The sequence below is a fragment of the Dama dama genome, chromosome 31 (genome assembly GCF_033118175.1).
Source record: "Dama dama isolate Ldn47 chromosome 31, ASM3311817v1, whole genome shotgun sequence".
NCBI classification, from domain to species: domain Eukaryota; kingdom Metazoa; phylum Chordata; class Mammalia; order Artiodactyla; family Cervidae; genus Dama; species Dama dama.
This window is the reverse complement of record NC_083711.1, coordinates 47,768,605-47,789,955: the sequence shown is the minus strand read 5'-3', so window position 1 is coordinate 47,789,955 and position 21,351 is coordinate 47,768,605. Positions and strand designations below refer to the sequence as shown.

The following is a 21,351-nucleotide window of genomic DNA, read 5'->3' as shown; positions in this document are numbered from 1 at the left end:
CCTGTATGACCTCATACAGAACCTGTTATGTTCCCATAGTTGTGGGTAACCAAGAGAACAATAAATAGTCTTCCTCATCAGGACAATCTCTCCTGTAATGTCTGATTCCATCCCCCCACTGTTCCATCTGTTAGCTCTGCTTTCTGCTTCCGGCACTTCTGCATTTTCTTCTCCACTCGCCACTCCCCATTTACTGCCTTACCTGAAGGGGGCTACTCTCACTCCCCTGAGCCCCGCTCGGCCTTTCTGGCAAAGCTGGTTCTTTCACCTGAACCCCCTTCCTCGCCTCATTCACACTGCTTCCTTGGGACACTCCTTGCACTCTTCTGGACTTCAATTACACAATGCCTCACCAGAGAACTTTCCTTGATAAGTTCAATCTCCAATCAGCAAGGCTGAATTTGGTGCTCCTCTGATAGCCCTTATCACTCTATAATTAATTAGACCCCAAGTTCCCTAAGGGCAGAGATCACAGCCTACTTTATTCGCACAGCTTCCCTAGTTTCTGCATCTAACATATACATAGTTTGTACTCTACAAATGGACAAATGAACTATAATGTAATACTTTCACAGACGTATGGATGTGTGACACCTAAAAAGGGAATGGGGCAAGATCACTGTCATTGTCTTCAAACACCTACAAATATCATGGAAAGAGAAGAACACTTCTTTTATGTAGCTTCAGAGAGAGACATCCAGAGCAACACTGTAGACTCTGGGGAGTCATATGTCAAAACAACACAACAAACAACTTTCTAAAATGTCAAGTGTGAGACAGTCTGGTCAGTATTCAGCTGCATATAGTTGGACAGGTTTATATAGGAGCTGGCAAAATGAACTGGGTAATGCCTAGTCTCCTTGCAAAGTTAAGAATCTGATTCACAAAATTCTGCTTTGGGCACCTGGGCATGCATGCGTGGGATAAGAGTTATGCTGAATATATAAAAGAGATCAAAGGTTATATATTAATGTTACCACAAGACTGCCACACCATCGAGTACTGGGCAAAGGAATAGTTAGAGAAGTTTAAATAAAACAAAGTAATCCAACCCAAAGCCAGCATTCCAACCCAGGGGACAAGCCTGGTGAGGGGCAAAGCCAGGTCCCCTGGGGCATTCTCCACACCACCTCCCTCATCCTGGAGGAGGCAATTTAACTTTACAACTTTCGAGAAACTTCCCATTAGAAGTGGTTTTAACTTTAGATTTATTGCATTTTCCAAGGTTACGTCATTTGGGCTGTGCACAATCCAGAGTGACTCCAGGGGCTGCACTGTAAACCGTTACAATAAATATTAACGAAGAGTAGGCCTGATAAAACCTGTAATCTGCACCCACGCACCCACACAGAAAGGGACTTTTCACCTTATATGGTTACTTTAAAAAATCGACGCTTTTTCCGTTCCACTTTGTTGGTCTGCCAAACACGCAGAGTACATCTACTTTAAAAACACCAATTAAAAATATTAACAACACAAAAATACATAAACGATGGTTCAGAGCCAAGGGCGCATAAATTGACATGGATTGAGATGGTAAGTAAACATAAAATGAGTAACAGAAACTACTACATCATCCAAAAGGAAGCAGGAACAATAGCCCTACATGTATAAGCAATCGTTCCCGCCCCCCGCCCCCACCCTCAGTACTCCAACTCTCCCACTCCAGAGGGCAAGGTAATGATTAGGAGGCAGGCAAAATGATTGAATGAGGGAGGGAAAGAGAAAAGACCTGCAGGAGGTGGGCAGAAAAGCAGACAACCTCATTTCACACTGTAAGCTTGGACAGCCCCACGGGCTTTTTTATTCCTTACTAGAAACACTGCATCCCAAGTGCTCAAACACGAGGGTGTTGTAACTGAGAAGTAGCCGTGGAGAGGAAGCTGGGTTGGGAGTCACAGTCTCTGGACTGGTATTACTATTATCATCCAGTTCCTGCCACTAACGTTTCTAAGCCTTGTTGTTCTTGCTCAGTCGCTCAATCATGTCCAACTCTTTGTGACCCCAGAGACTGAAGCACGCCAGGCTTCCCTGCTCTTTGCTATTCCTCATCTTTAAAATGGGGGTCCTAAAACCCACCTCATTACAACCTTGACAGGAATAACTAAAACCAGATATGCAAAAGTGAAGAATCTAACTAGAAAAATACAGAATCCCTCAATGATTCCATTTGTCTGTTCAAAGAGAAAAGAACTACTTCCCTCTCTGGTACCTGACAGGTTGAGCTATCACTGTTTTTCCAAAACTGAACTCAGCCCAGGACAGAGTGAAGCTCATCAGTATAATACGAGAGGCATGATGCTACACACACTGCAGACAATTAAGGTGTGATGATAGGAGGGAGCCAGAAGATGAAAGGTGAAGGAAAGAACTAGGCATAATCCCAACACTTCTTTCTGCAAGAGGAACAGACATGAACCCTCAAGGCCATTCCCCTGCACTTCCTAGGGGTGGTCTCAGTCTTACTACTACCACAGTGAATGAGCTTGAGGTCTTGGCCAGAGAACCATGTTCAATGTTCATCATCTTACTGTTAGATAGTTCTAAAAGAATCATATTAGTACAATTCTTTCCTTTAATTATTCTCTACACAATTATCCCAGACCCTCTGGGAGTTAATCTGGAAGCTCACTGGAGACCCACTACTATTCCATCTCTGGAGTCTATTAGAAATGAAGTGCTTCTATTAAATCTAATTTTGTTTCTTCCATCTCTAAAGCCTCTTTATGGGCTGTCGCATTTTGATCTATGGATTACTAAATTCGATTTATCAGTCTGGAAAAGAAATTTTACATGTGGAAAACTAAGGCTTGGGAAAGTCCAGAGAATTGATACAGCCCCTATAATGAATTAGGACTGCCTGAACATTTATACAATATATTTTTAAAAATTATGATCATACTGTAATATGCTTTCTAGTTAGATTAGATTTATAATATATTCTTTTTAAAAAGCACTATTTCTCTCTTTTTAAAATTGAACTATAGTTGATTTACAATGCTATGTTAGTTTCAGGCATACAGTAAAGGGGTATACACACATATCTATAATCTTTTTCAGATTTTTTTTCATAGGCTATTACGAGATGAGTATAGTGCCCTGTGAATAATATATTCCAGTAATTTATCTGACAGAAAAAAAAGATGAAATGTCTATTAAGGCATGACAATTTGCTATACTATTACCCATAAGATCTCAGTAACTCAGAGGTCATTATCCCCTTCTCACAGATAAAAAAGACTATATCTGATGACTTCCCACTGCCTTAAGCAAAAAGGAAACAACTCCTGAAGATGACAGGTTAGTCCCAAAGAATGGCCCTCTCTCCAGTTCATTCTGACATCTTCCCCTGCTCCTCCTGGGCCTCCTCTGTATCACGGGCCCCTCCAGCTCAGTTCCAAAACGAGCTCTGCTGGTTCCTGCCTCGAGGCTTTACTCTGCCCCCAGCAATCTCCTTCCCCTGCACAGACACTGAGATTCCCATGAAGCGTCACTTCAGGATTCTCTGAAATGCTCTCTCAGTCCCCCATGCTCCATGACAACTTCCCCTAGGGGCCCCGCCGACTCTTCCGTGGCACCTGCAACTGGCACAGTGCTTCTTGGCACAAAACCTCTCCACTCTGTTAACTTCTGTGAAAGGAAGGGTGGGGCCCTAGGGAAGCACTTTCCCACTGGGCCTCAGTGACACGTGCTTTGACAAGTGTGCTGTGCTGAGCCCGAGTTCCATACAGTCATGACTGCCCCAGCAGGGCAACACACTCTGGGTAAAAACAGTCACACACCCTGAAAACACACTCTGGGGAGCTAACTGTTCTCCTTTTTTGTTACTACTCCCCAAATCCAAATTAAACCTTCTTCAGTCTGCTTCGAACAGAGAAACACCAGACTCATAGGGTATGGGGAAAACGAGGTCAAAGGGGCAGATGACAGTTTTGTAAAAGGAAGAGGGAGAATGGCATGCAGGCTGACTACTATAGCTTCACTTTCAGGTCAAGGGCTGAATAGGTTTCGAGAGGTTCACGGTTGGCCCCAAAGTGAGGGCATTCCAACTATACGGTACAGAAAAGTGATTAAAAGACTGCTTTCTTCCTTACAGACTTCTGATGATAATGTGACACAGAAACTTAATGAGGATCTTGTATACATATGCAAATACATAAATTTTGTGCTGGTATTTCAAAAAAATGTCATAACTATTTGTGAAAAACCAGAACACTCTGGCTCAAAGTGTTGGTTGGGTTGGCCTTTCTTCAACTAGATACTTTCTGTCAGTGCTTAGAATGTGGAAATCAGAATTTTTAAGAATACACTGCTATGCATACAATGCATGTGGTTCATTCATGACTTTTACTGCTTTCCATACTTTCTCACTGGCTTGGCCTTTTGCTTCTATCAACATCTTACTGCCAAATGAGATCACGCTGATGAATATTTTTAAGTCACTCCTCTGCTTTATACATTATCTTTTGTTGTATTGTTGTTCAGTTGCTAAGTCATGTCCGACTCTGCAACCCAATGGACTGCAGCATGCCAGGCTTCCCCATCCTTCACTATTTCCTGATGTTTGCTCAAAATCATGTCCACTGCATTGATGATGTATACCTTCTAAAAAATAAACTTACAAATATAAGCACAAGTCTTTTTATTCTCATAGAGGGGAGTATGTTAAGGGGAAAGGGGTGAGTAGAAAATGACACCAAGATTTCTAGCCTGGATAGCTGGGGAAAAGAGCATAATTAAATCCAGCTAGAAGCTTGGGCTGGAACATGAAGACCAAAAGGAATTTCCTGGATCTGGAAATTCGGAAGCCACTGGTGAGGACAGGAGCTACATGACAAATAGCGGGGTGGGAAGTTAAGAGGCTAACAGAATGAGGTCACAAAATATGAACACAGGAGATAAACTGGCAGTTAGCTATGGTAGCAGTGAAAGCCAAGATATTAGAAAAAAGGGCAACTGGGCAAGTTATGAAGTTACAGAAAATTATCAGCAGTGAGAAAAAATGATAGGTACACAAGGGGAAGGAGGTATCTGAGGGGCAAGATTCCAGAGGTGACGCCTGTGATCCAGAGCTCAGATGAGGGAAAGGGTCTGGAAAGCAAGAGGAATATTCTGTTAAGACAGGAAAAGAAGAAAACGTCTAAAGACGGGGAGAGGCTCTGAAGGTAGAGGAACTGGGCAAGACAGGTGAGTAAGTGGGCAGAAGGGAGGCAGTGGGAAGAACGGAAAAGATGTGAACTCACAGTTTAGCAACGAGACAGATTCCAGCAACAAGGAAGGAATGAACCTATTATTGATAGTAAGGGTCCACAGAAGCTGGAAGTTTAAAAACATGTTCTTTAAGTCGGTCAGTCAGTTGGTGAATGAACATCTACTGAGCAGCTCCAAAGGTGCAGGCACCGTGCAGCTGTAGCCAGGAAGTACTCCAGGGTCCAGTCGGGAAGTCGGGCAAGAACACAAACCACAAGGCAATATAGCAAGCTCTTTGTTAGAGGTCAACATAGGATACACGGGAGAAGGGAGAAGATGCATTTAATTCAGGGGTATAGTTTCCTAGAGGGGGAGTTGCAAATTACTAAAACAGTCCTATCTATAAACTGTTGAGAACGAAGGATGGGTCATTGGGAACGTCATCTCCTTATCCTCCTCGATACACTAATGAGGAAGGTATCTAACCACACCCCGTGTGAAACCAAGTAATTCCACACATGAGCACTGAGGGATCTTGACCATCGGTGCTTGAGGATGTAATTTCATGATCACCAATAGTTAAACTGATGGAGTTCCTTAGGGTTATGATCAAAACAAAAACTTTCACAGACTTTCCCAAGCAACAGAGTGTCTGGCTGTGGCTGAATATCTTGTTAGAGTTCTCAAACTTTGCTGGAAACTGTTCTGGGGAACTGGCTTCCTGATTCAACTTGGGCTACTAAATTCCGGTTTAATAATTACTTATATTCTATTATTCCCTGGAGCCAAGCCCAAAGCAAATATTTCCTTAAATGCCTTTGCTAAAAAAAAAATCAATTATCTGGCTTTTGTTTCCATCTTAAAATGCTGTAGGTATCTTATCTTTCCATGAGAAACAAATACTCCCAAAGTCCTCACTGTTTATACTCCTTGTCATTTACAACTCTGAAAATCAAAGCCAGCACTCAGCTTTGCTAATGGGCTCTGTTCAATCCTCTGTGAAAGCAAAGGACATCTTTACTGTGGAGAGCACTGGAGGCTCGACTTCAAATTTCTTAAAGGAAAACGCGGTCCTCCATTGCTAGAATGGTATAGTTACACAACTGGAAGACACCTCAAAGCCACCTGTGTAATTGCTTAGGTGATGAAGGACAGATTACCCAACGCTTGATCTAACGTTGTTTTAAATGAGAGAAGGCACCCTTTCGTTTACCATTAATATAATACAATCTTTGTAATATTGAGATAGATAGTGGAATAGCAGGACTTTTCTATTCAAAGTGATTCTGCCTTTGCTATGCTGAATTAATTATAGCTAACATTTATTGAGGGGCTTATTATGTGCCAGGCACTATGCTAAGCACGTTACAAGAATGATCTCATTTTGTCCTGAGAGACTGGTGCCATTATTGTTATTATCTTTACAGTGAGGAAATTAAGGCTTAGAGAAGTTAAGAGTTAGAGCTCCTGTTCCGAATTTGCCCTTAACTGATGTGTGACTGTCATCGGGTTACCTAAACTCAGATGTCTGTGAGTAAACTGGGAATAATCTATGATACCTACCTCACAGGGTAGATGGGAGGATTACATAGCACACCGGCCCAAAGGGCGGCCCAAAGCACGTCTGCCATGAATCTAATTTTCCTTCTTGGAGGGACTGTGGGGGTACTAGAGAGAATCTGGGCTGTGGAATCAGAAGATCTGGGCGCAAAGCCCAGCTCTGCCTCTTGTTAGGATATGTGATACTGGGCATGTACTTCACTCCTCTGAGCCTCAGTTTCCTCATCTATAAAATATGAAGACAATACCTCATGAAGTTACTGAAGGATCAAGTGAGATAATCTCTCACAAAGAGCGTGCTTAGCTTCAGGCTGCTACAAACGGCAATGCCATCTTCTTTTCTTCTTTGAGGGTCACATAGTAACTCTCTTAAGAGCATGACAAAACTGAGGAATGTGACTTCTAAGAAGACCGCAGGGAGGTTTAAGAGAAGTATTATGTGGGAAAGGATGCACTGGTCAACCACAGAGTGGGTCAGTATGGAAGGTGTTCCTTGTTGCCTTCTGATCCCAGCATCGGCAGGTTATCTGGGCATCAAAGAGGAGACAGGAGTCCCCATAAATGGGTATAACTGAACAAGCTAGCTAACTGCTCACGCGGACTGCTTCAGGCAGTTCTCTATCAACATCAATGGAATTCTTAGGAAGACTCTCAGTGTGATTTCACATCTATGAAAAGCACATTCCAGCAGAAATGATGAGTAAGAAGTGTTTCAAAGATATGTAGAGCATCTTCCTATGAGCAGGACAATTGGATAGTCACCTATAAAGTCACCTTAGACAAGACTGGTTGGATTTATTCTTTTGAAATGTAGAAATTTAGGACCTTACTCAAAGGTAATATGGTCCACTATGTCATGATACAGACACACATCAACTGCCATCTTCCTGGGACACAATTTTTATACAAATTCAATCTAGATAGAAAGATGTAAAGATATCTGCACTTCAAATGACTCTCAGAACTTCTATACCAAAAACATTACTTCATCCTTTAGAACCTTGCTAGTTACCTGATTTCTTAGCCCATGGTAGATCTAAAAGCAAAAACCAGATACAGGTGGAAGGTAGAAGCAGGTTAAGAGGTGCAAATAAATGACTGGTTATAATATGATACAGAGGAGGCAGAAAACAAAATTAAAATTTAATACTTCAGTAGCTGTTCATATAACTAACAGTGAACTGCAAATAAGCAGGAAAGTATGGCTTTACCTTTAAAATTATCTATCAAACTTTAAACTTTATTTTTTAAAAAAGTTCTGGCACTTGACAGCGTAGACAGTTGTGGGAAAACCTACCTTTGCTGACAACCTGGTTTAATGACAAAAACCAAATCAAAAAAATATTATTGTGGATTCTTTCTAAACCAACCTACAATGCTATTGCCCATTTTGGGAATACATTTCTATAGTGTATACTTTGTCACTATATAGCAGAAAATCAATTAAAATATAAAGATTAACATCCTCAACCACCTCAAATTAAATTCAAATTAAATACATGAGAAAAAATTTCTTGTATTTCCCTTTAGAAATATTAATGAGCAATTTAATAAAAAATGTAAGTGTTTCTCTGTTTTCTTTCTTCTTCATTCAAAACTAGTAAATAAAGACATAAGGGAATCTAGGGTGGGAGAAGGAAAGTTGTGCTTCTTCTATAGCTCTCTTACGTGTGTGTGTGAGTTTAAAAAGCAGTGTATCTATTTCTGTAAGAACTGTGGCATAGTGTTTTCCAGCACCAGAAGTTTAAGAAACTGAGAAAATAAACGACCCATCTCATTTGGCTTTTATTCCACAATGACCAAACCAACCATGAATGAACTCCACATAGATCCTAAATTCTTTACACAGGTTCTAAGAGTCGAAATCTCTGGGCTGTGTGTAGGATGAGCCAGAAAATTCTTTTGTTTCCAGGATTTGAAAAGACAGAATGACTACTCAAGAACAGATGAGGAAAGTGTTCAAATTCTGTAGTGCAATACTATAATTTGCTCATTATGAAGACACTTTAGACATCTAGCTAAAGCCAAAAAGAATTCCACTGAAATTGCCCTTGTTTGTTTAAGACACAGATTTTGTGACCAGAGACTACGTCAGATCTCAAATAGAAATTGCCCCTTATTTCCCTTATTCAATCAATGGGGAAAAAAAAGAATCGCATTGACAGGAGACAATGGTCTATGAAACATCACAGCTCTCACAACCCTGGGTGATGCCCATGCCACATCTACATCATCTATTTAACAGGTTCATAGTTGGCCCTAGGTCTTACGCATAGTTATACACATCCTGAAGGAACAAATAAAGACTTTGTGAATAACTTTCATCTAAGGGGGTGGAGAATCATTCTTTCAGATTGACTTATTTGTAGGTTCCTTCATGATTGCTTCATAATATCATCTAAAGCAGGGGTCAGCAAAAACAGCAAAACATGGCTGTTTCTGTAAATGAAGTTTTATTGAAACACAGCCATGGCCACACATTTGTTGCCTAGTTAGTGACTGAATGTCATTAGGAGACAGATGTCATGTAGCCAAGCTACATATAGTGGGGGGTGGGGGGTGTGGTGGGTGAAGTACCAGAAGAAAGAGTGCCCTGTTAGTACTCGTGTCATTGCCTTTTTCCCATCTTTCTCCATTTTATATCCAACTGCTTTGTAATACATGAATTCTGCTAGGTCAAGTCTGTGAATCTGGCCAGAAAGATTGGACTAAAAATCTGGTCCTTTGATGATGAAACAAACTCATTCGGGTATTTAGTAAGTCATTCAAAAAACTGAGTACATACTATGAGCAAAGTACCAGGGACATAATGACGAGTAAACGTACTATGTGTGTATTGATGGAACTCACAGTTCAGTAGGGGAGGTCAAAATTCTCTAGCTAATACAGATGTATATAAAATTGCTATTTTAATTGGTATAGCAAAGAGGTCATAGTGCCACTAAAGTGTCTAATAGGGTCATGACCTAGTCAGAAAGGTCAGAGAGGGCTCCTCAGGAACCCTCACTAGAGCTGAGGGTGGAGGGCTGAGACGGAAGAGCTAACTGGGTGATGAGCGGAGAGAAGGCGTCCAAGCGGAGAGCACAGGGCAGGCCTGGAGGTGGGAGGTAGAAAGGTGTACTAAGTGGCCAGCATATTTGGAGCAGAAAGAGTGAAGAAGGGAGGAGAATGAGGTGAAATTGTGGGCCAATCAAGCAGGGCCTTGGGAGTCCTATTAACAAGTTGTGAGTTAACCAGGGTTAAACCTAGTAATTCCTGGGTGACAGTCTTTCTCCCTTGGGCCATTCTGTTTTCCTGACCAGCAAGTGGTTTTCTCCTTTTCCCACTTTTTCTCCTTTCCTTCTTTTTAAAATCCTGAGACAAAAGACATTCTATTTTGAATATTCACTTAAGTCTTCATCATAGTCAATGGGCATAAAAAAAAGGGGGAGGGGACAAATAGTAAAAAATTTACTTGCACATCTTTAATACAATGCTATATATCACCTATACCTCAAAAAAACGGAGAAATATTAAGTTGAAAAACAAAAACAAGAATTTACTCAGGAGCTTTCTGTGAATATATTAATAATACATAAAGGGAACTATGTGGGCTACCTCCATCACTCTTTCTAATTGGGGAGGTGAGTGGATAGGAATATTCATCTAGCCAGGGGCTGCTTCTGCTGGGAACAGTGAATTTTAAAACTTCAATTATACTATTTGATGAACAGTACTTTGTAGCTGACAGGCAAAGAAAGGCACCAGAGGAGATTGAAAATAGGAGGTAATACCAAAAAGAGAAAAAAGTTCTGGGAACAAGGCATTTGCACCATGGCTCAGTCATTTAGTAACTGTTTGATCTCGGGCAAGTTACTTCATTTTTTTGACTTCTGGATTCCCCATTTGTAAAAATGAGAATAATCAGGTGTCCACCACAGAGTTGTTATGAAGATTAAGTCAGATAATGTACAGGTTTTTAACAGGGCTTTCCAGATAGCGCTAATGGTAAAGAACCTGCCTGCCAATGTAGGAGACATAAGACACGGGTTGAATCCCTGGGTCAGGAAGATCTCCTGGAGGAGGGTATGGCACCTCACTCCAGTATTCTTGCCTAGAGAATCCCATGGACAGAGGAGCCAGGCGGGCTACGGTCCACAGGGTTGTACACAGTTGGACATGACTGAAGTGACTTAGCACACAGACATGCATGCAAACGTTTCTAATACTTAGTATGAGATCAGATATCATTTTCTTCCTTTCCCAATAGTAAAGTCTATTTCTGATATATATTATGGGACAGAGAAACCAGGGTAAGTGGTAATAGAAGATACAGATAAGGAAGTAAAGGTGGAAAAAGTTTTATCTGTAGTTATAGTACATGGCTTCCTTGTTGGTTTATAGTGCTTTGTAACCTTTACCAACTTTTGTATTCTAGTTTTGTGACTGAAAATGACTAATACCTTAAAATGACCATATTTCCAATCCTATTAAGTAGGTAAAAAAAAATAAACAAACCATAAAGTCAAAGGTAGAGATGTATCTTTGGTTATGGAATTAATTTATTATGGGCATATTTATAAATTAAAAAACAGCAACAGCAAAACTCAGTCTGACACCCCCCCAACTTCATAACGTGTGCATATGCTGCCATGTCATTGTACATGAAGTAATGTAATATAACTACAGATAAGACTTTTTCCACATTTACTTCCTTATCGGTTATCTTCTATTACCACTTACCCTGGTTTCTCTGTCCCATAATATATATCAGAAATAGACTTTACTATCAGGAAAGAAAGAAAATGATATCTGCATACCCAACTGGTAAGAATGTCACTGGTAATCACTGTGATTGACTTTAAGGTACAATTATCAAAGGAAATAATTATTTCTATACATGAAATCAGTCTTACTCTGATTCTCAGAACTCAGAAGAACTAAAAAGTAAAAATTATGCTTTAGACATAGAATGGCCTAAAGAACCACTACAGATGTCTTATTGTGCAATTCTAACCATCTTTTAAGTGTGTTACACCTTTTGATTAGGAAATGCTAATGTAAGCACCATGCAGTCCTTTGTACCTTTTAGGAAAACATTAAGTGCTTTGAAATGTAGCCAAGTTAGTGCTCTGAAAAGGAGCTCAAGGTTGCTACTGGATTGTTCTTCATTCTTTCAACTAAGGAAGGGCACAGAGAATGAAGTGGCTTATTTAAGGTGGTATCATAGATGGAAGCATGAACAGTCATGGATTTCTGGCTTCCCCAAGTGAAGACTCAAACCATGCCGTACAGCCGAGCATTCAGACAAAGCTCAAGGACAAAAACTGAAAGCATATTTAAATATTTCAGCAGGAAGCCAGCTGTTAATTATGCAAGGTTTTATTTAAAGTTATTTTATTAAAAACGAATAGACTGAATAGTACCAATATGCCAAAACAGAATTTGGGGAAACAGCCTAAAGTTTCTTGGTAGGCTGAGCGATAGCATTTTTAGAACCAGGAACTTACAATGTCAAATTTTTCTTTTAATTATATCCTTAATGAAAATCACTCTGGCTACTTGCTCAGTTTGTGGGAAACCTTCCCCATCTTTCATATTTAGGAAATCTTCCTTCCTTGAAATTTACTCAGCATAATTTATATTATCAGGTGGCATTCAGTGAATAAGAGTGCCATAGGAAGTATAAATGGCACAAATATTTTGGACACATCTTGAAAGAACTGGCTACGTTTTCTAAAAGCACAGAGTTATGAGAAATGAAGGATCACAGAGAGGTGTCCCTTCCCCACTCACTGCCTGCTTGCAAGAGCTGGGCAAGCCCATCTCCCAGCTCTTCCCACTGCAATGCTGTTTTATGATTTATGTTTTATGATTCTGAGACTCTTTTCTAGACCATTTTGGTACTTCTCTGCACATCCTAAGTCATGAAATAATTGAATATTTGGTGCATTTCTTGGTAACCATATTTATGCACAAAGTACTGTCTTTTGGTAACAAAGGAATATTAAAATGAGGACACACTCACTCCAAAGATCAGAAATAGAATGCTGTTGTTTTAAAGGAAAAAATATTTATCTTACCACCACCAGTCTCTAGTCAGCTTTGCTTCTACTCTTTATGAAATATACTCCCCAAGCCTGATTCTCATTTTTTTGAATTCAAGTCTACGTAACAAAGTAAATTGTGAATAAAATAGTAGCCTCTTCTATGAGGAGAAAACATTTGTGAAAGTTAATATCCTTCAACTGTTAAAGATGAATTACTTGAATACATTATTTCAATTCTTATTTCATCTTCAAACTCTCAATTTTCAGGGCCTGAAAAGGTGGTAGAGTGGTCTACTCTAACAGTATCTAATGATTTCTATATTTTTTTTACCTTCTTAAAAGTATTCAAACATTTTTCTTGTTTAATTTGGTAAAGGGGAAAGAATTTAGAGAGGAGATAGAATAACAATTATGAGCTGTGATTAAATTCTGCAGAGGCCAAAATCATGACTTTAAAACACAAACAGAGATTTTTCTGAGCCAAAGCCAGTTTTTACAGATTCCAGCCAGTTTCATTAAATCCAGACAGTGGTCAAGGATCCTTGTTAGTTCTGGATCCTTTCTGGATCCACAGGATAAAGGCTTCTAAAGTGAAGGTTGGGGAGTAGGAAGGAAGGACTCAAAAGAGGATGGTAAACTAAATATCCAGGAGGAGGAGAATGGTTATTAATAATGACGCCGTCATATAATGAAATGCAACCATTAAAAACTGCGGCTTGGAAAAACGACAATGGACAAACATGCACGTTATAATAGATACAGAAGAGAAGAAAGTGCGCAAGAAATTACACTAAAAGATGAAGAGCTCAGCTGGATTAATGATGAATTTTTTTATTCTTTATGTTTGTGTCCCTGTTTTCAGTGCTTAACATATATTGCTTTTTAATTAGGACTTTTTTTCTTTCTTTATTTTGAAGTTACTATTTTCATTTTTTATTATTAATCATGTATTTTGAAATTCTCAAATATTTATTAAGAGCTTATTATCAGGCATAGCATTTCTTTTTCTTCCTCTTTATTTAGAAAAGGGAAATGTTGACAGAAAAGGAAGAAGAAAAACATACAACAATAATAAATCAATCAGAGCAGAAGGCAGGCATTTGTCAGCGCCTATGCAATGAATGCTATAACCCCCTGATGAAGAAAGTGTCTATGCTTGGCAATTTGGTCCTTTATATTATACAGCCAGCAAACTTCTATTTTAAAAACTATAGCCAACATGCTGGAAGAAGCAGTCCCTACTAAAGTCTAAAAATAAGAATACTCTGGATCCAGTCCTCAGCATGTAGCCACCACCAAGTTAAACTGTAATAATTTCTCACCTGAAAGTAATTACCTTGTGTATGATAACTTGTACTAAAGAGAGGAGATGCATGAATTCTCTTATTATACTAAAACAAACTTCATTTATAGTTTTTAAGATCAACAAATTGAAAGATCAAATGTCTTCAGTCCACTTCTCAGCTTCAAATGCAACCAACAGGGGGTTCTGATCCAGATGTGAAACAATGTAGGATCAGGAAACACAGTAGTAGAAGGTTCAGTAACAAGAAAACAGAGCTTGGAGCTTAGCTGCTACAAAAAAGTTCACATACTTTTTACTCATCCTTTCCAGGATAATTCCTTTTCCATAATAAAAAAAGTTTCCTAATTCCCCACTGACAGTAGTTGTAGCTTTTCCTATCCACAGAATGAAGACAGACATAACCACACAAGCCTACAACAAATTCAGAAAACCTTTAAATGGCTTCTATGCTCTCAATCACAACAGCCTCCAGTTTGGAGAGACAGCACACTTGGTTTCTCACAATGCTTTTGGAAGATGACTGGAAGCCTCCTTAGACAACTTTGAAAGTTCCTAGGGGTTCTGGGTTCATAGGCTGAGAATCACTACTGCAAAGCATATGTTACATAAAGAATCTCAAGAACTTTATCTTTCCAGTGGTTGTCACTGGAAATACAGCTATCAACCATCTTCATGCACACACTCACAAAAGAAATACACGATTTCATGGTGAGGTGCTAAGTGGAGGAAATGAAAACAGTCACGAATGAGTAACATGCTGAGGGCTTCGAAGTGTGTGTAGCACTTCTGAGCCCAAGGGGTGCTTCTGTTGGCTCTGTGGCAGAGGTTTAGCATAGAGGGTAGGGGCTGAGAACCCTGACAGGGAATTTCTTTTCTAAAAAATGCAGGGTTTTAGTTGCCTTCTTTTTCCTTATAAAGCCTTCCTGTGTCAATAGGCGATCCGCCTGCACCCCCCAGCAAAAACAAGGGTGGCCCCTACATGCCAAAAGAATAATTGTCTGGGCTTTGCATGCTGAAATTGACTTGGCAAGCTCTCCATCTTGCAAAGAACACAAAGAGCTTAGTTTAGTCTCTGTGTTAATGCTTTACAATCATTACCAAAATACGGAAAGCAACATGCTCAAGGGAGGGTAGTGATTCTTTGTCTCTTCCCCACCCCTCCCCTCTTAATTGTGAGCTCTGACATCCATTTATTTACTTATAGCTCCTAGCAGAAGCCACCCTCTTTGGTCAACACACACTCTTGGCTGCCTTAGACACTTTCAAACTAAGGGTTATATGGAACCACACACAGTGGGTAGAACCTCCAAGCTCAATCTATCCCAGTCCCGTGTCCTCACGTCTGAGGTCCAAATCTATTCAATAGGACTGGGAAGGGGTCTCCCCTAATTAAAAAGTGCTGGAAATGTATACTCTCATAAGATTAATGGGACTAGGGGCTTGGTGAACCCTTCTTAGAGGACACAAAGAGAGTCCTGACACCAGTTAGAAGAACACTGATAATTAGTCTGACCCAAGCTCATAGGATCTAGGCCAGTCACACTATCTAGGCTGAGTGTCCACCCTGCTGCATGTGGTTGTCTGGACGCTTTTGGATGCTCCCTGATGCTTCCTGACTAAAGAAGAAGTCAGGAAGCATCCATAACTGCTCCATAACTCCCAAGCTAATACTCAGAAAAGTGAAAGTGAAAGTGAAGTCACTCAGTCGTGTCCGACTCTGTAACCCCATGGACCGTAGCCTACCAGATTCTTCCATCCATAGGATTTTCCAGGCAAGAATACTGGAGTGGGTTGCCATTTCCTTCTCCAGGAGATCTTCCCGACCCAGGGATTGAACCCGGGTCTCCTGCATTGTAGGCAGATGCTCTTGAGTTGAATAATGGAGAACTGTAAAGGAACAAGAACTTGATTCACACTGGGCTCCAATATGAGATCCGACCTAGCCTAAGTAATTTTTCTTACTCCCTGGAGATATGTTCTCTTCTCTTACTGCTTCATCATATAGGTCTTTGGTGAAAGGATTCTGAACCTTTTTTATTTTGCCAGTGTAGTCAAATTTATGCCATGAGTACTGAAGAGATTTCTCCTCCCCCTTTACACAGATCATTATTCCGAGTGAGAAAGAACTCAGGCAATGGAACATAAGCTTTGCAAAGACTAGGTGGGTTCTAAAGCCAGCAGGAATACCTGCCCTGGTGTAGTGTTCTGTGGCTTAGGGGCAGACTGACTTTACCTCTTTCAATTTAAATTTCCAATAAAGCACAGGTTAATAGTAGTATTTGCTGATAGCCTGTTTCCAGTATCAAGGGAATAGTAATATCTAAAGTGCTTTAGCAGAGTGCCCAGCCAGGAAGACAGGAAGTTCTATGTTGCTGTGGTATTACAGATTTAAACGTCTTGGTTGGTGGAAGAGGCACACCAGTAAGAGCTTGGGTGAGCCTACCCCTTTGAATCAGCAGCCTTCGTCATCTTGTTTGGGATAGTTACGCCAGTTTGGACTGAGAAGCTAGTCACTTCATGTAAGTCCCTCCAGACTGGCAGGGTCATGGTTCCCTATTACCTCTCTGCTAAATAACAGGCACTGGTTCTTGGTCAATTTCCAATTTCTTCAGCTTGCCAATCTCCATCTTGGCAACGAACAGAATAACACACTTTCTGAAAATACAGGTTTAGCAGTGACTGAAACAACTCCCCTTGCCTTCAGCGATGTAAGGCTGAGTAATATATTCTCCTCATGATGCTAAAAGGCAAAAATCCATTTGTTATGTTCTTATCTCACTGGATGTCCCAAGAGGAAAGGTATGTCTGATGAATCAAGAGATAAAATTGTATCACTATGTCCCTACTGAGATAAGTCACATGTCCCTGTCGTACACACAACATTTTATACATATGATCTCAAACCCTCCCAACATCCCTGCAAAGACACCGAGCTCGAGAAATGAGGTAACTTGCCCCACACTGGACAGCGTGAAGGGATGGCGACAGGCCCGCCACGTGGCTGGCCAGCTCCAGAGCCTGCACTCCTGCCCCTGCCACACACCATGTCGTCTCCTACTTTTTTGCTTGTCCGGAAGCTTTGGACACCAAAGATCTGACATATAACCAAAGTAGATGGAATATTAAAAACAAAACAAAAGCTCCAAGTTATAAATCCATTTGTGTCACTCTGTCAAAGTTTTTCTATACGAAGCTTATTCTGATAATGTGTCATGGCTGACAGGTTTTGGAAACATCTTCAAAATTGGTTCAAAGACCACATACAAAACCCAATTTCATTATTTTAAGGTCACAATTGGTTCTTTGACCAAAAACAGTTTTCAGTTTAGTTCAGCTCAGTCACTCAGTCATGTCTGACTCTTTGCAACCCCATGAACCGCAGCACGCCAGGCATCCCTGCCCATCACCAACTCCTGGAGTTTACTCAAACTCATGCCCATGGAGTCGGTGATGCCATCCAGCCATCTCATCCTCTGTCGTCCCCTTCTCCTCCTGCCCCTAATCCCTCCCAGCATTAGGGTCTTTTCCAATGAGTCAACTCTTCACATGAGGTGGCCAAAGTATTGGAGTTTCAGCTTCAGCATCAGTCCTTCCAATGAACACCCAGGACTGATCTAATTCAGGATGGACTGGTTGGATCTCCTCGCAGTCCCAGGGACTCTCAAGAGTCTTCTCCAACACCACAGTTCAAAAGCATCAATTTTTCAGTGCTCAGCTTTCTTCACAGTCCAACTCTCACATCCATACATGACCACTGGAAAAACCATAGCCTTGACCAGACGGACCTTTGTTGGCAAAGTAATGTCTCTGCTTTTTAATATGTTATCTAGGTTGGTCATAACTTTCCTTCCAAGGAGTAAGCGTTTTTTAATTTCATGGCTGCAGTCATCATCTGCAGTGACTTTGGAGCCCCCAAAAATGAAGTCTGACACTGTTTCCACTGTCTCCCTATCTATTTGCCATGAAGTGATGGGACCAGATGCCATGATCTTAGTTTCCTGAATGTTAAGCTTTAAGCCAACTCTTCCACTCTCCTCTTTCACTTTCATCAGGAGGCTTTTTAGTTCCTCTTCAATTTCTGCCATAAGGGTGGTGTCATCTGCATATCTGAGGTTATGGGTATTTCTCCCAGCTATCTTGATTCCAGCTTGTGCTTCTTCCAGCCCAGCGTTTCTCATGATGTACTCTGCATATAAGTTAAATAAGCAGGGTGACAATATACAGTCTTGACATACTCCTTTTCCTATTTGGAACCAGTCTGTTGTTCCTGACCCAAATCCTGACTTCATTCACTAGATTTGGCTCCAAGGAACTTTTCCCTGTGGTAAGAAGTCAAATTCACCTTCAACGAACCAGATTTTGCCATGGCTGAGAGATATTCCAAAAAACAGAAAACTCCAAAAGTAGAGTTCCAAAACTGTTCTGAGCAGTGGCAATGTTGTTTAAAAAAAAAGTCACAGCAGCTCTCTGCTCCTTGAAATCATTTTCTTTCTTGGTTCCTGGGACACAGCTCAGTTTTCTGCTTCTCTGTCTCTGGCAGACACCCCGAAATTAGTGTCTTCTTTCTCTTTACCTTGCACCTTTTGCTCCCCTCCTCTTTAAACTTCTTAAAAGTTTATGTATCCAACACTATGTCTCTGGTGTGGGTCTATTTAAATCTTTAGTCATGAACATTTCCAAATTTATAGAAAGTAAAAAGAATATGACAAAGACCATGTACTCACCCACCCTTCAACAACCGTTAATATTTTGCCAAACTTATTTTGCCTCTACTCTCTGCCTTTATTTTTCTTGAAATATTTTCAAAGTAAAGTGCATGCGTCACTCCTGTCTGAGGCCTGTCTGTCCTCCATAGGTGTTAGAGTCTGCAACCCTAGGCCTGCAGTCTTCTCATATGTGAACATATGAGAAGGACATCATATCATTTCACAGTAGAATACTTCGCTACGTATCTAGAAAAATAAAAAAGGACATTCTCTCACATAAATATGATGTCACTAACACAGCTAACAAAATTAACAATAACTTTTTATTAACATCTAATACATAGAATATACATTCAAATTTCCTTGTTGGTCTTCTTTACTTCAGCCATAAGGAATGACTCGATATTTGCCACACACTATTCTTCATCTACCTTCAGCCTGTACATATGAGCCAGCTACTCTTATCCTCCAAGGTTCAACTTAATCTCTGAGGTGCTTTCACTCACCAATCTTTGGCACAGTTAGACATTTCCTCTCAAATACTCCCAACACACTTTGTACATTGGACATTATCTACAGCATTTGTTGGTATTCTGTATTTAGTCTTGAACCTATATTTCTATTCAATTGTGAATTTATCAATGTCAGTTTTTTCATCTTTAAAATAAGGAGAATAATATCAAGTCCATGTGTTTGAATTTTTTTAAAAAAGAGATGTAAAGAATAGAAAGCATGAGTCATATCATCTGGCAAATAATCGGAGTTTTACAAATTTAGTTTCTTTCTTTTCCCCTCATAAGATCAAGTGTACATGAGCCAGACTAGACGCAAATGCCTAGCAAGCAGAAGGCAAGCTGGGACCTGTTCCCCAGTACAGGAAGATAGACTAAGTAACGGTAGATGTGGGAAAGGAGAAATAAAATGGCTGCAAGGTCGAGTACTGCTTTGGGATGTTACCAGCTGCAACATTTGTTTTAGTAACACACTATCACTCTATTCTAGTCACAGGTCAGTAGATAAAAGAAGAAAAAGGAAAGATGTCATTTGGAATCTGTAGATGGAAACTCTTGATCTCAAATCTCCCATTCATCTCTGAGCTCTTTATTACACTAGGTAGGTCTAGCCAAGAGGAGGCCGAAAGGCAGTCAGGGTGACTTACTGTCAACTAATGGGTAAGGAAGAGGTTGAGAAAGTCAACAAAAATTTGTGGGACACTTTGGGTTCTATGGGCTCCAAAATCACTGCAGATGGTGACTGCAGCCATGAAATTAAAAGACACTTACTCCTTGGAAGGAAAGTGATGACCAACTTAAATAGCATATTAAAAAGCAGAGACATTACTTTGCCAACAAAGGTCCGTCTGGTCAAGACTATGGTTTTTCCAGTGGTCATGCATGGATGTGAGAGTTGGACTGTGAAGAAAGCTGAGCACTGAAAAATTGATGCTTTTGAACTGTGGTGTTGAAGAAGACTCTTGAGAGTCCCTGGGACTGCAAGGAGATCCAACCAGTCCATCCTAAAGGAGATCAGTCCTGGGTGTTCATTGGAAGGACTGATGCTGAAGCTGAAACTCCAATACTTTGGCTACCTCATGTGAAGAGTTGACTCATTGGAAAAGACCCTGATGTTGGGAGGGATTAGGGGCAGGAGGAGAAGGGGACGACAGAGGATGAGATGGCTGGATGGCATCACCGACTCCATGGGCATGGGTTTGGGTAGACTCCGGGAGTCGGTAATGGACAGGGAGGCCTGGCGTGCTGCGATTCATGGGGTCGCAAAGAGTCGGACATGACTGAGCGACTGAACTGAACTTGGGTTCTATAAACATGCATTTTTTATCTTTTAAGATTCATATCTTTCTAGGGCTGAAGAAGTAGGGGCTGGCCTGTTGAACATGTAGCGTTGCTATAGAAACAGCAACAGAGCTGTAGGCAAGAGTTCTGGCTTCTGGGTCTGCATCTGGTCATGACCATGGGCACATTAACTTCCAATGGGTTTCAGAAGAAGGAGATTGGAAGAAACTGGTTCCAAGAGCCAAAGAGTCAAAAATTCAAAGAGAATAGAAAGGTTAAGTGACTGGCTCAATATCACCATGCTTCTAAGAAAAAACAGAGAGCAGACTTGGAAGAAATATGAAAAGTGATGTAGTTTGAAAACTGTTAAAAGAATCATATGATTTTCAAGAGCGCTGATCTAGTGCTGGGAGTGTGGCATTTTAAAATGCACTTAAAGTTAACTTGGACTATATGAAAATAATTTTCTTCTTCTGTTCTATTCCACAAAGATCTGGAAAACATTCCCAGTCCTGTGTCAACCTTAAATGAGAAAAGAATATTTAAAGAGCCACTGATTTGTAATGGAAAACTTGGATAAATCAACTATTTATACTCAGAGATTTTTATATTTCTTTTTGTCCTTTCTTCAGAACACACAGCTAAGAAAAGCCATGATGTAAGTCTGCTCTATTAGACCCCATTGGCAGGCTGTTTATTCTGTATCTACAGCATAGCAGCTTCTCTGACTCGAGCACTTTGTGGACAAGCAACCAAAGAACATATTC

General features: G+C 40.5%; 1 protein-coding gene across 2 annotated transcripts in view; it reads right to left on the bottom strand.

Annotated features, from left to right (window-relative positions):
* CMSS1 (cms1 ribosomal small subunit homolog) overlaps nucleotides 1-21,351 on the bottom strand; it is a 390,283-nt gene that overhangs the window by 223,759 nt on the left and 145,173 nt on the right. The window contains exon 3 of one of the 2 annotated variants that reach the window (XM_061134416.1): nucleotides 15,829-15,972. The exons of the other annotated variant lie outside the window; for it this stretch is intronic. Within the exon in view, the coding sequence (XP_060990399.1) occupies nucleotides 15,829-15,972 (144 nt within the window). The remainder of the gene's footprint in view (nucleotides 1-15,828; nucleotides 15,973-21,351) is intronic. 2 annotated transcript variants of the gene reach the window in all.